This window comes from Phoca vitulina, unplaced genomic scaffold (assembly GCF_004348235.1).
Source record: "Phoca vitulina isolate PV1807 unplaced genomic scaffold, GSC_HSeal_1.0 scaffold97, whole genome shotgun sequence".
NCBI classification, from domain to species: Eukaryota; Metazoa; Chordata; class Mammalia; order Carnivora; family Phocidae; genus Phoca; species Phoca vitulina.
This window is the reverse complement of record NW_022589800.1, coordinates 2222186-2235941: the sequence shown is the minus strand read 5'-3', so window position 1 is coordinate 2235941 and position 13756 is coordinate 2222186. Positions and strand designations below refer to the sequence as shown.

Below are 13756 nucleotides of genomic sequence, written 5' to 3'. Positions count from 1 at the left end.
ATACTGAGGAAAGAAATAGGAGATTTCAATAAATGGAAAAATATTCTATGTTCCTGGATGGGAAGACCATAGTGTTAAGATGCTAGCTCTTCCCAACTTGATCTATAAATTCAAGGTATTCCCAATCAAAATCACAAGTTATTTTATGCATATCAAGAAACTGACCATCAAGTTTGTATGGAAAGGCTAAAGACCCAGAATAGTCAACACAATATTGTATGTTAACCACATTTTCTGATTTCTGTATCTGTTGTTTTAACATTTGGGACCTTCACCAGGGAGGGACTGCCCTCCCTGGGGTTAGAGGATTCCAATTCCTGGAGACAACAGATGGCTTTCCTTAGAGCATGTGCAAACAATCTAGGGCCCATACTCCCAAAATATCTGTTTTTTCAGGCTCTTTACATGATTTCCCTATGCTGATTATCTCAGGGCCAAGCACCAGAAACTAGGGATGACCCTACACCCAGGAGCTCCCCGAAATTATTAAACTGGCCAGTCCTAAACCTGCTTAGCCTGCTTACCCTGCCTTGCCCATTCCTTCCCATGAAAACCAAAACCAAAAACAAGAACAAAAACAACAACAACAAAAGGAGGGGATCTTTCTCGGGTCCCCTAACCCTCTCTGCCTATGACTCAAGTCAGTGTTTCTTGGTATAGCCCTGAGTGACATGGTGTGCCCCCTCCCCACGGGAACTGTGTGTAATAAACTATCTTTTCAATGGCAATTATCTCCTGATTTGTTGGTCTGTCTGGATAAAAATAAAATCTACATTTTAAAATGCATTAAAAGAGAGGAATAACGTTGGAAGACTCATACTACCAGACTTTAAGACTTACTATAAAGTAACAGTAATCAAGACGGCATGGTATTAGTGAAGGAAGAGACAAAGAAAAAGAAAGAAGCTATCCTGCCATGAAAAGACATTGAAGAACCTTAAATGCATATTGCTAACTGAAAAAAGTCAATCTACAAAGGCTACACAATTCTGGAAGAAAACACTGAAAAGTCAAGAGGTTGAGACCCATGGAGTCCGAGGACAAAAATACAGTTCATGGACCACCAAGGAGTGGCAGGCTGAAGAACTCCCCAAGCTTTTGGGTTGAGATCCACAAAGGGAACACAATAGGAATGAGACAAACAAGAAATAGATCAGCCAGCCTTCTCAGAGCCTGAGCCCAGTTTCAAATAGCCTCAAATCCTGGCAGACCTGAACCAAGACTTCTTCTAATATCTGACCTCCATTGGTCCTTATTCTGACCAGTAGATCATGTGGCATTCTGGGTCCCTTGGGATGTGCCTAAGTGTACAAACAGTTTCTAAGAACCCCACAAGGTCTGGATATTTTACTTTATCCAGTGCACAGGAACTTTGGTAAATGGTGGTGGTCCCTCTGGGAAATACTGGGTCAAGATTTTCAGGATACAATTGTGGTTGTGTTGCAGGGTCTTTCATCAAAATTACCCATCTTCTCTCATAATAAGGAGGTTCAGGTTTGGGAATTGGTGTAGTACTGAAATTTAGGTAAATGGCCATGAATTACCACACTGTAACTTGCACAGCCATCCATCCATCAGACATAGAATACTATCAAGCAGTTTATTGATTGGCTGCTGATCTATTTTATTGCTAGAAATCCCTTAGTCAGACATTTCCACAGATCTTTGCAGGTCATAACACTAATCATCATCCTAAACTTCAATTTATATTGTTTATTGTCCACATCTTATTTCTGACAGTTCTGTGTGGCCCCTGGAGTTCCATTCTCCAGAATAATATTACTCTCTTTGACATCAGTGAACTCAATTGCTGTGCAGTATTTCCACCATCATCTCTAGTCTACAATAACAATTACCATAGAACTCTTTAAGGATGTTTATATTCTTATCACCACTACATTTTATAAACACAGCCGGGTCCCTTAGGTGATAGTGATTAGTGGTTGGATGAGGAGCTTTTCTATAGTTTTTCTATCCCAACACATTCATTTCCCAAAGCTTTTGGATTCCTTTATGGTGTATTACAAAAACAGTGGCATATCCAATTTGTTAACCATATGTCAATATTTAGTTCAGACTTCAGTTAGTTATTCTAGGATTGATGCCATTTCTGGATGCATGAGTCAACAAATTAAATTCTGAATCCTGGTGGGGCGCCTGGGTGGCTCAATGGTTGGGCGACTGCCTTCAGCTTGGGTCATGATCTTGGGGTCCTGGGATCGAGCCCCACATCAGGCTCCCTGCTTGGCCGGAAGCCTGCTTCTCCCTCTCCCACTCCCCCTGCTTGTGTTCCCTCTCTCGCTGTCTCTCTCTCTGTCAAATAAATAAATAAAATCTTAAAAAAAAATTCTGAATCCCTGTTGAGTGCTCCTATATCAATGAATTAAATGGGATTGAAATTGATGTTTCTTCTCCTCTGGCCTAAGATCATAATTCTTCATAATTCTCTTCTGCATAGGGACATGGCCTCCGAACTCCCACTGACACAAATTGGCAGAATTTGTAGGTATTTGTTTTCGTTTTTTGTGTTCAAGCTACCCCAGAACAAGCCTTGTACCTCTCTATCCAGATTGCATTGTGATCTGGTTCCTGTTGTAGGCCTACAAACAAAGTTAGGTAATGGGGCAACTAGCCCAGGTGCAACCACAGAGTCTTTTATGCAGAGGACCGTTGATTCCCTTAGATGTGTATGTATGGGGGTAGGGGTGGTATCTTCCTCAACAGACAAGGGTGGTTCAGGGGAATTGGAGGCTCAAGATCTCAGCCTCACTTAGATCAGCTGAAACGTATTCATCCCGTGTCTCATGCCTCATGTCTTATTTAGCTTAAGAGCTCTGGTCAGGTTGATCTTTAAAAGCTAAATATACCTTCAGATTATGGATTTCACCCTTAGTGATAAGCTGTCCTAAGACTCCAGATGATGTGGACTCCTTCACATCTGTTAAAAGGGCATTCTGATTTTCCACGCATCTTTCAAATTGTGTATTCATTACTTGTAACTTTGTTTTTGTGTGTGTTCATTCTACGATTGTAAAAATGCCAGGATCTTAAAGATTCTTTATAAGTCACTGTCATTACCGTGCCATCTAAATGAAAGCACATGAGTGCCTGATGCCGTGGCCTCCCTCCATAATTCAAACTATGCCACACTGGTGCTTACCTGAGTAAGTGAAATGGTGTTAGATGTCAGGATGAACTCATCCCTTTTCACACTACTAAGGGGGTTGTCTGTGTACTCTTAAATAGACAAGTAACCCAGTCCTAGAACCCCATGTTTTTTTCTCAGGTCATTTCTGTTCCAAGTCATTGTATCAGCCAAAGTCCCAGTGGAAAATAAATAGCACGTTAAAATTGAGGAAATTCAAGGCATAGGAGAATTGCATAGACTATGGAGTTACCTGGAGTTAGCAGCATCCTAGATGTTATATCCTTCATAATTGCATTGAATTACTATAATTCATACAGGTCAGCTTTTTGAGGAAGAAGGCGGGTGAGAGATCTGGAGTGGATCTGTATATTCTAAACATCAGCATGATATTAATTCTTGTTCTTGGCAAGGATAGTATAATAAAAGAAAATTTCAGGCCATTATCTGGACCGTAGATTTTGCTTTTCGTGTAATAGTACTGTATATGTTGGCGCATAGCCCTTTGATCTGCCGTGCTTCCCTGTGGGAAACGTATATTTACCTGTCTGTCTCATTGACATCAAACTTGACCACAAGATTTGCTTTGGCTAAGAAATGTAAACATTGGTGTGGGCCATGTCTTAGCAGAAGCCTTAAAAACTATGGACTGGATCTACCTGTCCTTTTCCCTGCTACAGTGAGAGCAGTGGGAGACAGATAAGGGCTGTTTCTTCAGCCTGGATCCCAGAAAAGAGGAAGCAGAGCTTAATGCAGAGGCGTAGCCACCTGATACCCAAAGACAACATGCTCAAGAAATAAACCTTTGAAGTTGTAAACCATTTAGAATTTAGAAATGTTTGTTACTATAGCGTAGTCTCTATAATGCAAAAAAAAAAAATAGTCAAGGCTTACAAAAAACAAACAAAGAAATATAGCGCTAGCTGTATTAAAATGTGATATTTAGGCTTTATAGCAAAAAACATTACCAATGATAAGGGGTTTGGTTTATAATATATATAGGTTAATTCATTAGGAAGCTACCATAATTTGAACATATATATGTATAATATTTATGTAACATTGTATATAAATATTAAGATAACTAAGGGAAGAAATAGAAAATCCATAGTCATTGTAGGAAGTTTAACACACATTCTTGGTCACTGATATAAAAAGTAGAGCACAGATTAGTAAGGATACAGAAGCCCTGAACAATGCTAAACTTTTTATTTAGGAAAAAAATAGCAAAATGCTTCATCTAACAATTGCAGAATGTATATCCCCTTCAAAGGCACAGGGACATTTACTACAAGCTGGACAATAAAGTAATTTCAACTCACATCAAAGGATTAAAATCACACAAAACATGCTTTTAGCCTATAGTGTGTGCATATGAATAACAACAATGAAATAAAACCCCACAAGGCCAGACAAGTTTATTCATTTTGCTCACTGATCCACGTCCGGTGCTAGAAAGATGCATGGTAGGTAACAATCAATAAATATTTGCTGAATAAATAAATACATAGAAAGTATAACTGGAAAATCCCCCATATGTTTGGAAGTTAGGAAGTATACTTCTGAGTAACTACTAGTTTAAGAATTCTTTAGTGAGAAAATATTTTTAAAATATTGCATAGGAAACTTGTGAGATCCAGCTACAATAGTACTTAGAAGGGAATCCACAGCCATAAATACCTACGGCAGAAAGGAAGAGGGACTGAAAGCTACTTGCATAGCCTTAAAATCATACATTAGAAAAAAGACCTAAAAACAAAGAGTATAAAAAGGGAAAAGAATGGTTATGGTACAGGTAGGGATTAAAATAGTTTAAATAGAAAAGAAACTTAAAGTAGAGATGATTAGCAAAGTCAAAAATTGTTCTGAGAAAAACTGATATGATAACTCTCCAGTAAGGCTGATCACAGACAGAGAAATTCAATAAATGTTATTAGAAATGATAAAGGGGATATGACCACAGATGCTATGAGGAATAACATGTTAATAAGAGCATACTGGGAAGAATGTTATATCTCCATTTATGAAAGTTAGGTGAAAGTTAATCAAGTCTCAGTAAAATAAACCTTAACGTGATCTATTCTGGAAGATATGAGCATTTATTTAAACATTAAACAATTTAATCATTTATAAGCCATTCGATAAAGAAATAACCAGGCCCAAATGGCCTCCACAATTTCAATGATTCACAAATTCTTCAGAGAACATGAAGAGAGAATACTTCCCAAGTCATTTTATGAGACCAGTGTGATCCTGATATTAAAACTCAATGATGGGGGGCGCCTGGGTGGCTCAGATGGTTAAGCGTCTGCCTTCGGCTCAGGTCATGATCCCGGGGTCCTGGGATCGAGTCCCGCATCGGGCTCCCTGCTAGGCGGGGAGCCTGCTTCTCCCTCTGCCTCTGCCTCTCTCTCTCTCTCTCTGACTCTCATGAATAAATAAATAAAACATTTAAAAAAAAAAAAACTCAATGATGGGTTATATAACGTCAGATGGGACCTGTAAGAGAAGTGGAAAGTTCATACCTCTGTGTATAGACACACACACGCTCATGCATGCACATACATGGGCACACACACACACACCCACATGCATGGATACACACTCACATGCATGGACACACACACACACACCCATGCACGCACATGCACGGGCACACGCACGCACATGCATGGACACACACTCACATGCATGGACACACACACACACCCATGCACGCATATGCACGGGCACACGCACCCACATGCATGGACACACACACACATACCCATGCATGCACATGCATGGACACACACTCACATGCATGGACACACACACACACACATACCCATGCACACATGTGCACGGGCACATGCACGCACATGCACATTAGCACATAACGGATATTCGCACTATTTTAAAAGATAACATGGCCTACATTGAGTTTAACCCCCAAAATGCAAGGGTTGTTTTTTTTTTTTGACATTAGAACAATTGTAATATAATTTCCCACCTTTAATTAAAGAATGATGATAAAAAATAATCATTCATAAAAAGAAATTGTATCAAACCAGAAATTGTAAGCTATCTCTTAATCTGGTGCATATACAAAGAATCTAGAACAGAAATCTAATAGTAAAATGTCAGAAACTTTCCCTTTGAGATAAATACCAATAGCCCATTAATACCACTTCTATTCAATATTTCACATGATGCTCCAGAGAATATAATAAAAGGATAAAAAGAAATAAAAGGAATAAAGATTGGAAAAGAAGAATCAAATTGTCATTACTTGTAAATGATGCTATTATGTGTGTAGGAGTCCAAAAGAATTTACAAAGAATTTATTTGAATTTGTCAGAATATTTAACAATTTTATTAGATTAAAAAAATTGTTTTACAGATCTATTGCATTTCCAAAAATTCCAACAAGGAATTTGAGGGGAAAAAAGACACCATTTTAAAATCCTCAAAATAAAAATAAATCTAAAAAATTATATGCCAGACTTCTGCAGGGAAAATTACAAAATCTTATTACGAGCAGTTAGAGAAGAGCTATATTAAGGAAGACATGGCAGACTTATGCATGTGAGGACACAACACCTGATCCAAGCTGTATTTCACATCCCTGGGCTAGAGAAGTGTTCATGCTGTGATGCTTAGGACAAACGGTTAATACAGAGGGAGGAATTCCAACAGCATTTATGCAGAATTCACTGTTTTTAGGCACTGTTATAACCTTACATTTATTAATTCAACATAATCCTCACATCAACTTATCATATGAATAAAACTGTATCACAATTTAATACATGAGGAAAGTGATAGACAGAGAGGTTAAGTAACTTGCCTAAGGTCACACAGCTGCTAAGTAAAGGAGCTGGACCCAGACAGGAAGGCTACAGAATTCACGCTCTTACTCTGTACACTGTGTCCCCCTCATATGAGTTAAAGAAAAGAAAGGAAAAAGTATGACCTAGTGAAATAGTGAAAAATTGTGAAAGAAATACAAGGACAGTCAATCTATAGGTGAAGAAAGGCAAACGAGCAAGATATGAGTAATGATAAAAAATATTAACTAAAGTAAAATATTTTGTCCATTTTACTGGCAAAAGTAAAACAGCTGATACTTTCATTTTTGGCAAGGATGCTGAGCCTTGGTTGTCGTGGATTGCTGTCGGGGGGTGGACAGCTGCACTTTTCTGAAGTCACTTTGGCATTAGCAAACTAAAACAAGCATGATCCTGCTCCTCTGCTCAGCAACCCCGCTTCAGTCCCTGCTAGCAAGAATCCCCAGTCACTTATGAATAATACTGGCTATCATTTGTCGTCCTGATATTGGTCAGGAAATTACTGACAGCTTTGCACACGTTGTCTTATGTAATCCTTATGACCATTTCTGTGTTAATTCAGTTGCTTACACAACGGAACATTTTTCTAAAATATTTTTATATAGTGGCTATACTTTCTTTTTTTGAATTTCTTTTTCACTCGTGTTTTTTATTTTTTAATTGGCTTTACTTTTATAGTATTTTTTCTATATTTATATTTCTATAAAGAAGTAATTATTTTTATGTGTTTAAATATTTTTGCTCATTTTGTCCCTTATTTTAATTAATAGCTAATTGATATTGTAGAAATCATTTATACACTAAAATCATTTCCTTTGTTTACTACTTCTGCTTTCATGTTTTAGAGAGCTCCTCAAGATCGGACGTATTTACTTAAATTGTCTTTTAAATTTACTATATTTAAAAATATTGTAACAGCTGATCAATTTTTAGAATAAACTGTGTGAGATAAAAATCTAACTGGCATCCTTTTAATATCAAATGATGTGCACTTCTTTTAAAATAACCCTTCCTCAATTATGTTGCTGCATAATAATATTATTTTGGGATTTTCCATTCTGTGCTTTGATCTGTGGATCTAATTTTCTTTAATATTACATTAATTTAATGATTATCATTCATTTTGCATTTTACTTTTTGGCAGAGTAACACTTACCACTGCTTTTTTCAGAATACCCTTGGATATTCATCTGCAATTAGTCTTCCCTTAGAAATGCAGGGGCATTTATCACACTATCAAAAAATAGATATTTGATTGGAACTGATTTGAAGTTAAAGATGAAATAGGACTAATTGGTAACTCTACAGAATTGGGACATCTGATCCTTGTACATAGCGTGTTTCTGTATTTACTCAGGTTTTATTCTGTATCCCTCAGAAAAGAGTTTTCTTTATATTTCAATAAAGTAAAAATTTTATTTTAATAGGTCTTGACTAGAAATTGTTAAATGTATCTCTAGATGTTTTGTGAGGTAAATAATTTATTTTTCCCATATTTGCAAACCCCTTCCGTTGACCTTCTCCTCAGCTGTGTTGAGCCCCAGGAGGAGCACATATATCCCAGATCTGCCCCTTTCCTCCTCAGGTCCTCATTTGCAGGCTATTTAAGGATTTGCTCTTAAACTTTCAGAGCCCTGTGGACGCAGACCGGGCAGCCAGCACATCTCTCTGCTCCCCCGCATGCACTCTACGGAGCTCACATCTCCTACAAATTCATTCTGAGCTGTTGCTCCGCTGATTGCTGACAGTGATGTCTCTTGGTCTCTTGCCAAGCAGAGACACAACATCTGCTCTGTAGATGTGTTATCATATCCCCTGGGAAAGATTACTGCATTGCACTTGACACAAGCTCTTTCCACCTTGCTCATAAAGATTCATCAGGGGAAATGAGCAGCTTTCTTGACTGAGACATACGAAGGAAAAAGCCAAAGCAAAAAGCAAAATCATGTTCCAAAAGGTTTTCCATAAAGGAAAGTTCGAGATAAAGTGGAATCGCGGGGAAAATCACCTCAGGAAGGACAGAAGTTTTTCGGGGAAAAGATATAGGGAGTCGTCTCAAGGAGCATGGAATGAGTTTGAATTAACACATGAAGGCTGAGGCAGTGCAGAAGGGATAGGAATAATCTGCTACAAGATGGGCATGTCTGGAGCCCTGTTTTTGCCATGGGCTGATCTCTCTCGTCCTCTTAGACATACATGGTCTGTATTTCTGGTCCCTGGGCTCAGAGCCTCATTGAGAAGGTGAAGTTGTGCCACAGTCACATTTTAATTGCCAGGAGAGAAGGAGAGGAGGGTGGTACGCATACAAACGTGTGCAGAGTGCTTCTCTGAGCAACTGTCTTTTCAAATGAAGATGTCCTGGCAAGATGTGCAGAGCTAAGCTGGCCCACACAAAATTCCATCTCTTATTGCACAGTGACTGGTTTTCTGAAAATGTGTGAAATTACTGATAATATCTCATTAAAATCATCAAGAGAGATGAGAAAAGCATCAGGAGTTTAGGAAAAAAATGATGTGTTGAATTTTTTCTCTGAGTATAAATACCTAGTCAATCTGATCAACTCAACCTGTGAATGTTAATATTGTTATAAATTAATGAATAGGAAAACAAAAATTTTCATTTTAAAATAATCTTTCACTGACTTCTATGGAACAGAACTCTGTGAGGTGGAAGGCTCTTCGTTGCCTGGGCTCAAACTGACTCTTCCCTCCTCAGCACGAATGCCTCTGTGGGGTGCGGGGGGGCAGTAACTGCTGTCTAGCCATAGTTCACTCTCCTCTAGTCTGGAGATATCTTAGGTTGATATGCTCAAAATTACATTCTCTTGAATAACGGTTGGCCTGCTCCATGTTAGAGGGTGTCCTAGAACATCAGTCTTGATGCACAAGGCCAGCCCGAGAGGCCACAAATCCACTTGCAGTGTTATTACATTGTGTTACAGCCAAGGTCACAGATATTCCCTGAGCCCTAATTCTGCCTCGGTTTGGCCTTTCCCATGATGTATTCATGGACCACGATAATGAATGGAAACAAAGAAACAAACATGAATTTTTGTTATTGGCTGAATTTATGACTGTAAACTCAGCTGAAATAATACCTTAGTCTGAAGGCCTAAAGGGCTTTGCTTTCTCACTAAAGCCAACCCCAGATCTGAAGATCTTACCACTTTCCTGCAAGATACAAAGGACTACAGAGTGTGTGTGTGTGAATGTGTGTGAAAGAGGAAGGAGAGGATGTTCAGTTCTAACTCATGAGGTCAGGCCCAAGGTCAAATGAATTCTTTGGTCACATAAAAAAAGAGTAAGGATGAAGTGTCAGGAGAATCATCTAACACATGTGACCTTTTAACACACAGTGACCCTACCCACTTATCAGTGTTCTGGTATCTGCCTCCAAGTAGCAGTGTCCATGAGTCATGGACAAGACCAGAGGAAAAGGGGGAGGTTTTCTTATGCCTCCACCCCACAGTACCTATCATATTAGGATGGGGATGAGTGACACACTATGAGGTGAAGGCCATTTGTCTCATCCATGGGAGTTTATCTTTTCCACCTGGCATAGTCTTCTGCTGCTGGAGATGAATACATATGCATTCTACCCTCTATTAATTAAAAAGGTCATATCTTCATGAGAGGTCATGTGAGAGCACTGCAGGGACCTTAATAAAGGAAGCAGATGATGTGGGGTCAGTATTAATTCTACTCACTAGTGGGCTAGAGGTTTTAATTCTCTGACAGTCAGTTTCTCACCTCTAAAATATGGATCCTACTGTGTACTTCCCAGGCTGCCCAAAGTGCACATCAAGTAACAATTTTGAAAGAGCAACACATACTGCAGGTTTGAAGAATTAACACATGGAATGGACTCACATGGGGTTTATCAGTTTATTTCCTTTTCATGAGACACTTGATAGGCTGGGGGCCTGAGCTGAGCAACAGGCCCAAGGAAAGGAGAGCTTGATGACCAAAGAAATTAATTTTGCTTTAGTCTCTGCTCTTTGGGCCCCTCTCTCAGCAAGTCTCAAGCTTCAAAGAAATGGCAGTTGACTTACAGCCTTGCAGACAAGCTCAGCATCCCACAACAAGCAGGGGCTGTGAATGAGACATCCTGTCCCCTCCTCTTGCTTTAAGCCTTGGCAAGGATATGTCATTGATGAGCATCTAGTGGAAGAAAAGGGAGAAATGTGGAAACAAAATGATTCAGTCAGAAGACCTTTATTGACCAGTGGATCTTGATGGGCGCATACAGCCAGGAGGCAGCTCTCTGCACAGAGCGGGGGCCCTGTTTGTTCTCACTCCTGCAGGAAGGAAAGAAAATGAAAATGGCTAACAGAAATTCTGGTCTCAAATGCACATGAGACCCCGGAGCTCATGGAGAACAGAAACTGTTTGCTTTTTACACAGGGATTTCTATTTGCTGAATAGTTAATGAAAAGGGTTAAGCTTAGCCTGCCTTTCTTGGCCATGCTGTGAGATTTTAGGTGTTCTCTTTAATCCATGCTTCTGTGAGTATCCTCAAGGGATGCTAACCAAATTTAGATTTATGTCAGTGCATAGAAAATTAGAAAAAAGTTTGCTCCCATAATACATTAGAAACACATAAATGGGTAACTTCTTGTATAATTTTCTTGCTTGAACTTTACTTCGATATATCTTAAGCACCAAACATCGTCTCCCCCATTTAAAAATGTTATGTCATGTAAGCATTGTGGTCTGCCGTTATTGAAAGACTGAGACTCAGGAAATATCCAGAAAGGGAGAAATAGGGAGACAGGAGCTTCCTGGGTCCTTGAAACAGAGATTCAGGGCCCTGAAGTATTTTTCAGGGTTGGATTCCCATCTGGCTAAGACTGAATAATAGTATTTGCCAGAGCCTAGAATTCTGAACACACACAAGTTTTCCTGTAATAGCCATCCATTATTTTTCCCTCAACTGAAAAAAACCTCAATGAGCAATAATGGATGTGATTACAGCAAGATGTGTTTTTCTGAATTTTATATATGGAAATGAAGGAAATGATCTCTGTTCTTGAAAACTCTGCTCTCTTGCTTGGTCACTTCTACTCTGGGAATTTTTCCTTGTACACCTTGCACTTTACTGTTTGGAAAGAGCAAGATATTGATTAACGTTGTGGCAGGGAAATGGTTCTTCCCACAGCTCTATGAAGCGCTGTCCTGAATTCTTTATTTCTGAGGCTATAAATCAGTGGGTTGAACAGTGGAGTGAGGATGGTGTAGGAGACAGATATGAGAGCATCTTGGCTTGAGGAGGAGGTGGACTTGAGCCGTAAGTAGATGAAGGAGGCACAACCATAATGGATGGTGACAACAATGAGGTGGGATGCACAGGTGGAGAAAGCTTTGTACCTGCCTAATGTGGAAGGAAACTGGACTATGGCAGAAATTATGTGAATATAGGATACCAAAATCAGTAACAGGGGGACAATGAGGACCAATGCACAGAGCATGATGATGACAATCTGACTCAAGTGGGTATGGTGAGATGCCACTTTGAGGACAGGGGAGATGTCACAGAAGAAGTGATGGAGCTGATTGGAAGAGTGGAAAGGCAGGTGAAATACCATGGAGGTGATAATCTGTGCAATAGTAAAGCCACAGACACAGGCAGCAGCCACTAGTCCCACACACACCCGATGTCCCATGAGCTCCGTGTAGCGCAGAGGGTTACAGATGGCCACGTAGCGGTCATAACCCATGGCTGCCAGCAGGAAGGAGTGAGAGCAGCCAAGGAAGAGGAAGGTGAGCATCTGGATGGCACAGCCCAGGAAGGAGATAGTCTTCTTCTGGGCCAGCAGGTCCACCAGCATCTTGGGTACAATGACAAAGGTGTAGCAGGTCTCAGAGCAAGAAAGGACAGCAAGGAAGAAGTACATGGGGGTGTGAAGGGCTTTGTCCAGCACGATGGTGGCAATGATGATGGCATTGGTGCCCAGAGTGAACAGGTAGAGGGGCAGGAAGGCTATGAAGAGCAGTTGCTGCAGCCCGGCCAGAGAAGAGAAGCCAAGGAAGGTGAACTCCCTCACCAGGGTCTCATTGCCTCGCTCCATGGAAGATTCATAATTTGGAGACAATCCAAGAGAGGAGGAGATAGTGTCAAGATAAACCTCTGAAAACTAGTAAAATCACAAGAAATTGTTCATCATTGAGTAGGTGTTAAGATCTGAGTTCTAAATTCATTATTCCCCCTCCATCCAGTTTATTTTTAAGACAGGAAGAGGCGTCTAAAATCAGCCAAGTGCATGTCCAACTTTGCATCTCCACAATCATTCTAACACCACAGGCAAACGGTTCTGGACTTTCTCAGACCCAACTATCGCTTCATCTGCTTTTGCAGGATGCAACTGTCATTCACATTCCTCGCCCCTCACTCGGTTTATCATGCAAACCTGGCCTTTTGGTTTACTTGTCCTCACACATGCCCATACCCTCAGTTGCAGAGTAAATCGTTTTAACATGCTACATTGAGAGGCAACTTTGTCTATGATCCTCAGCAGCTTCTCATTAGCATTCCCCTTATACTTACAGTCCGACTCTTAGTTCCCATCTCTCTGTAACCTGGACCTGCATTTTCCTTGCCCCTGTTGGCCACACTTCCTGGCATGGTCTTTGGCTCCACCTTCGCATACTCTCATTATGCTGACTCTTGCTTCTGAACTTTCCTTCTGTTCCCCAATCTCAAAAAAGTTTTCCAGGATAGAAAATACCTCTGCATCCTCCAATACCCACCTCGGAGTCCTTCCTCCTACAGAGAGTACCCCCA

General features: G+C 40.0%; 1 protein-coding gene across 1 annotated transcript; it reads right to left on the bottom strand.

The window, feature by feature from the left end:
• Nucleotides 1–12098: 12098 nt before the first annotated feature.
• Nucleotides 12099–13043, bottom strand: LOC116627513 (olfactory receptor 10K2-like). Its single transcript, XM_032397291.1, has one exon. It carries the CDS (start codon nucleotides 13041–13043, stop codon nucleotides 12099–12101), a length of 945 nt encoding a protein of 314 aa, XP_032253182.1.
• Between the last annotated feature and the right edge of the window lie 713 nt (nucleotides 13044–13756).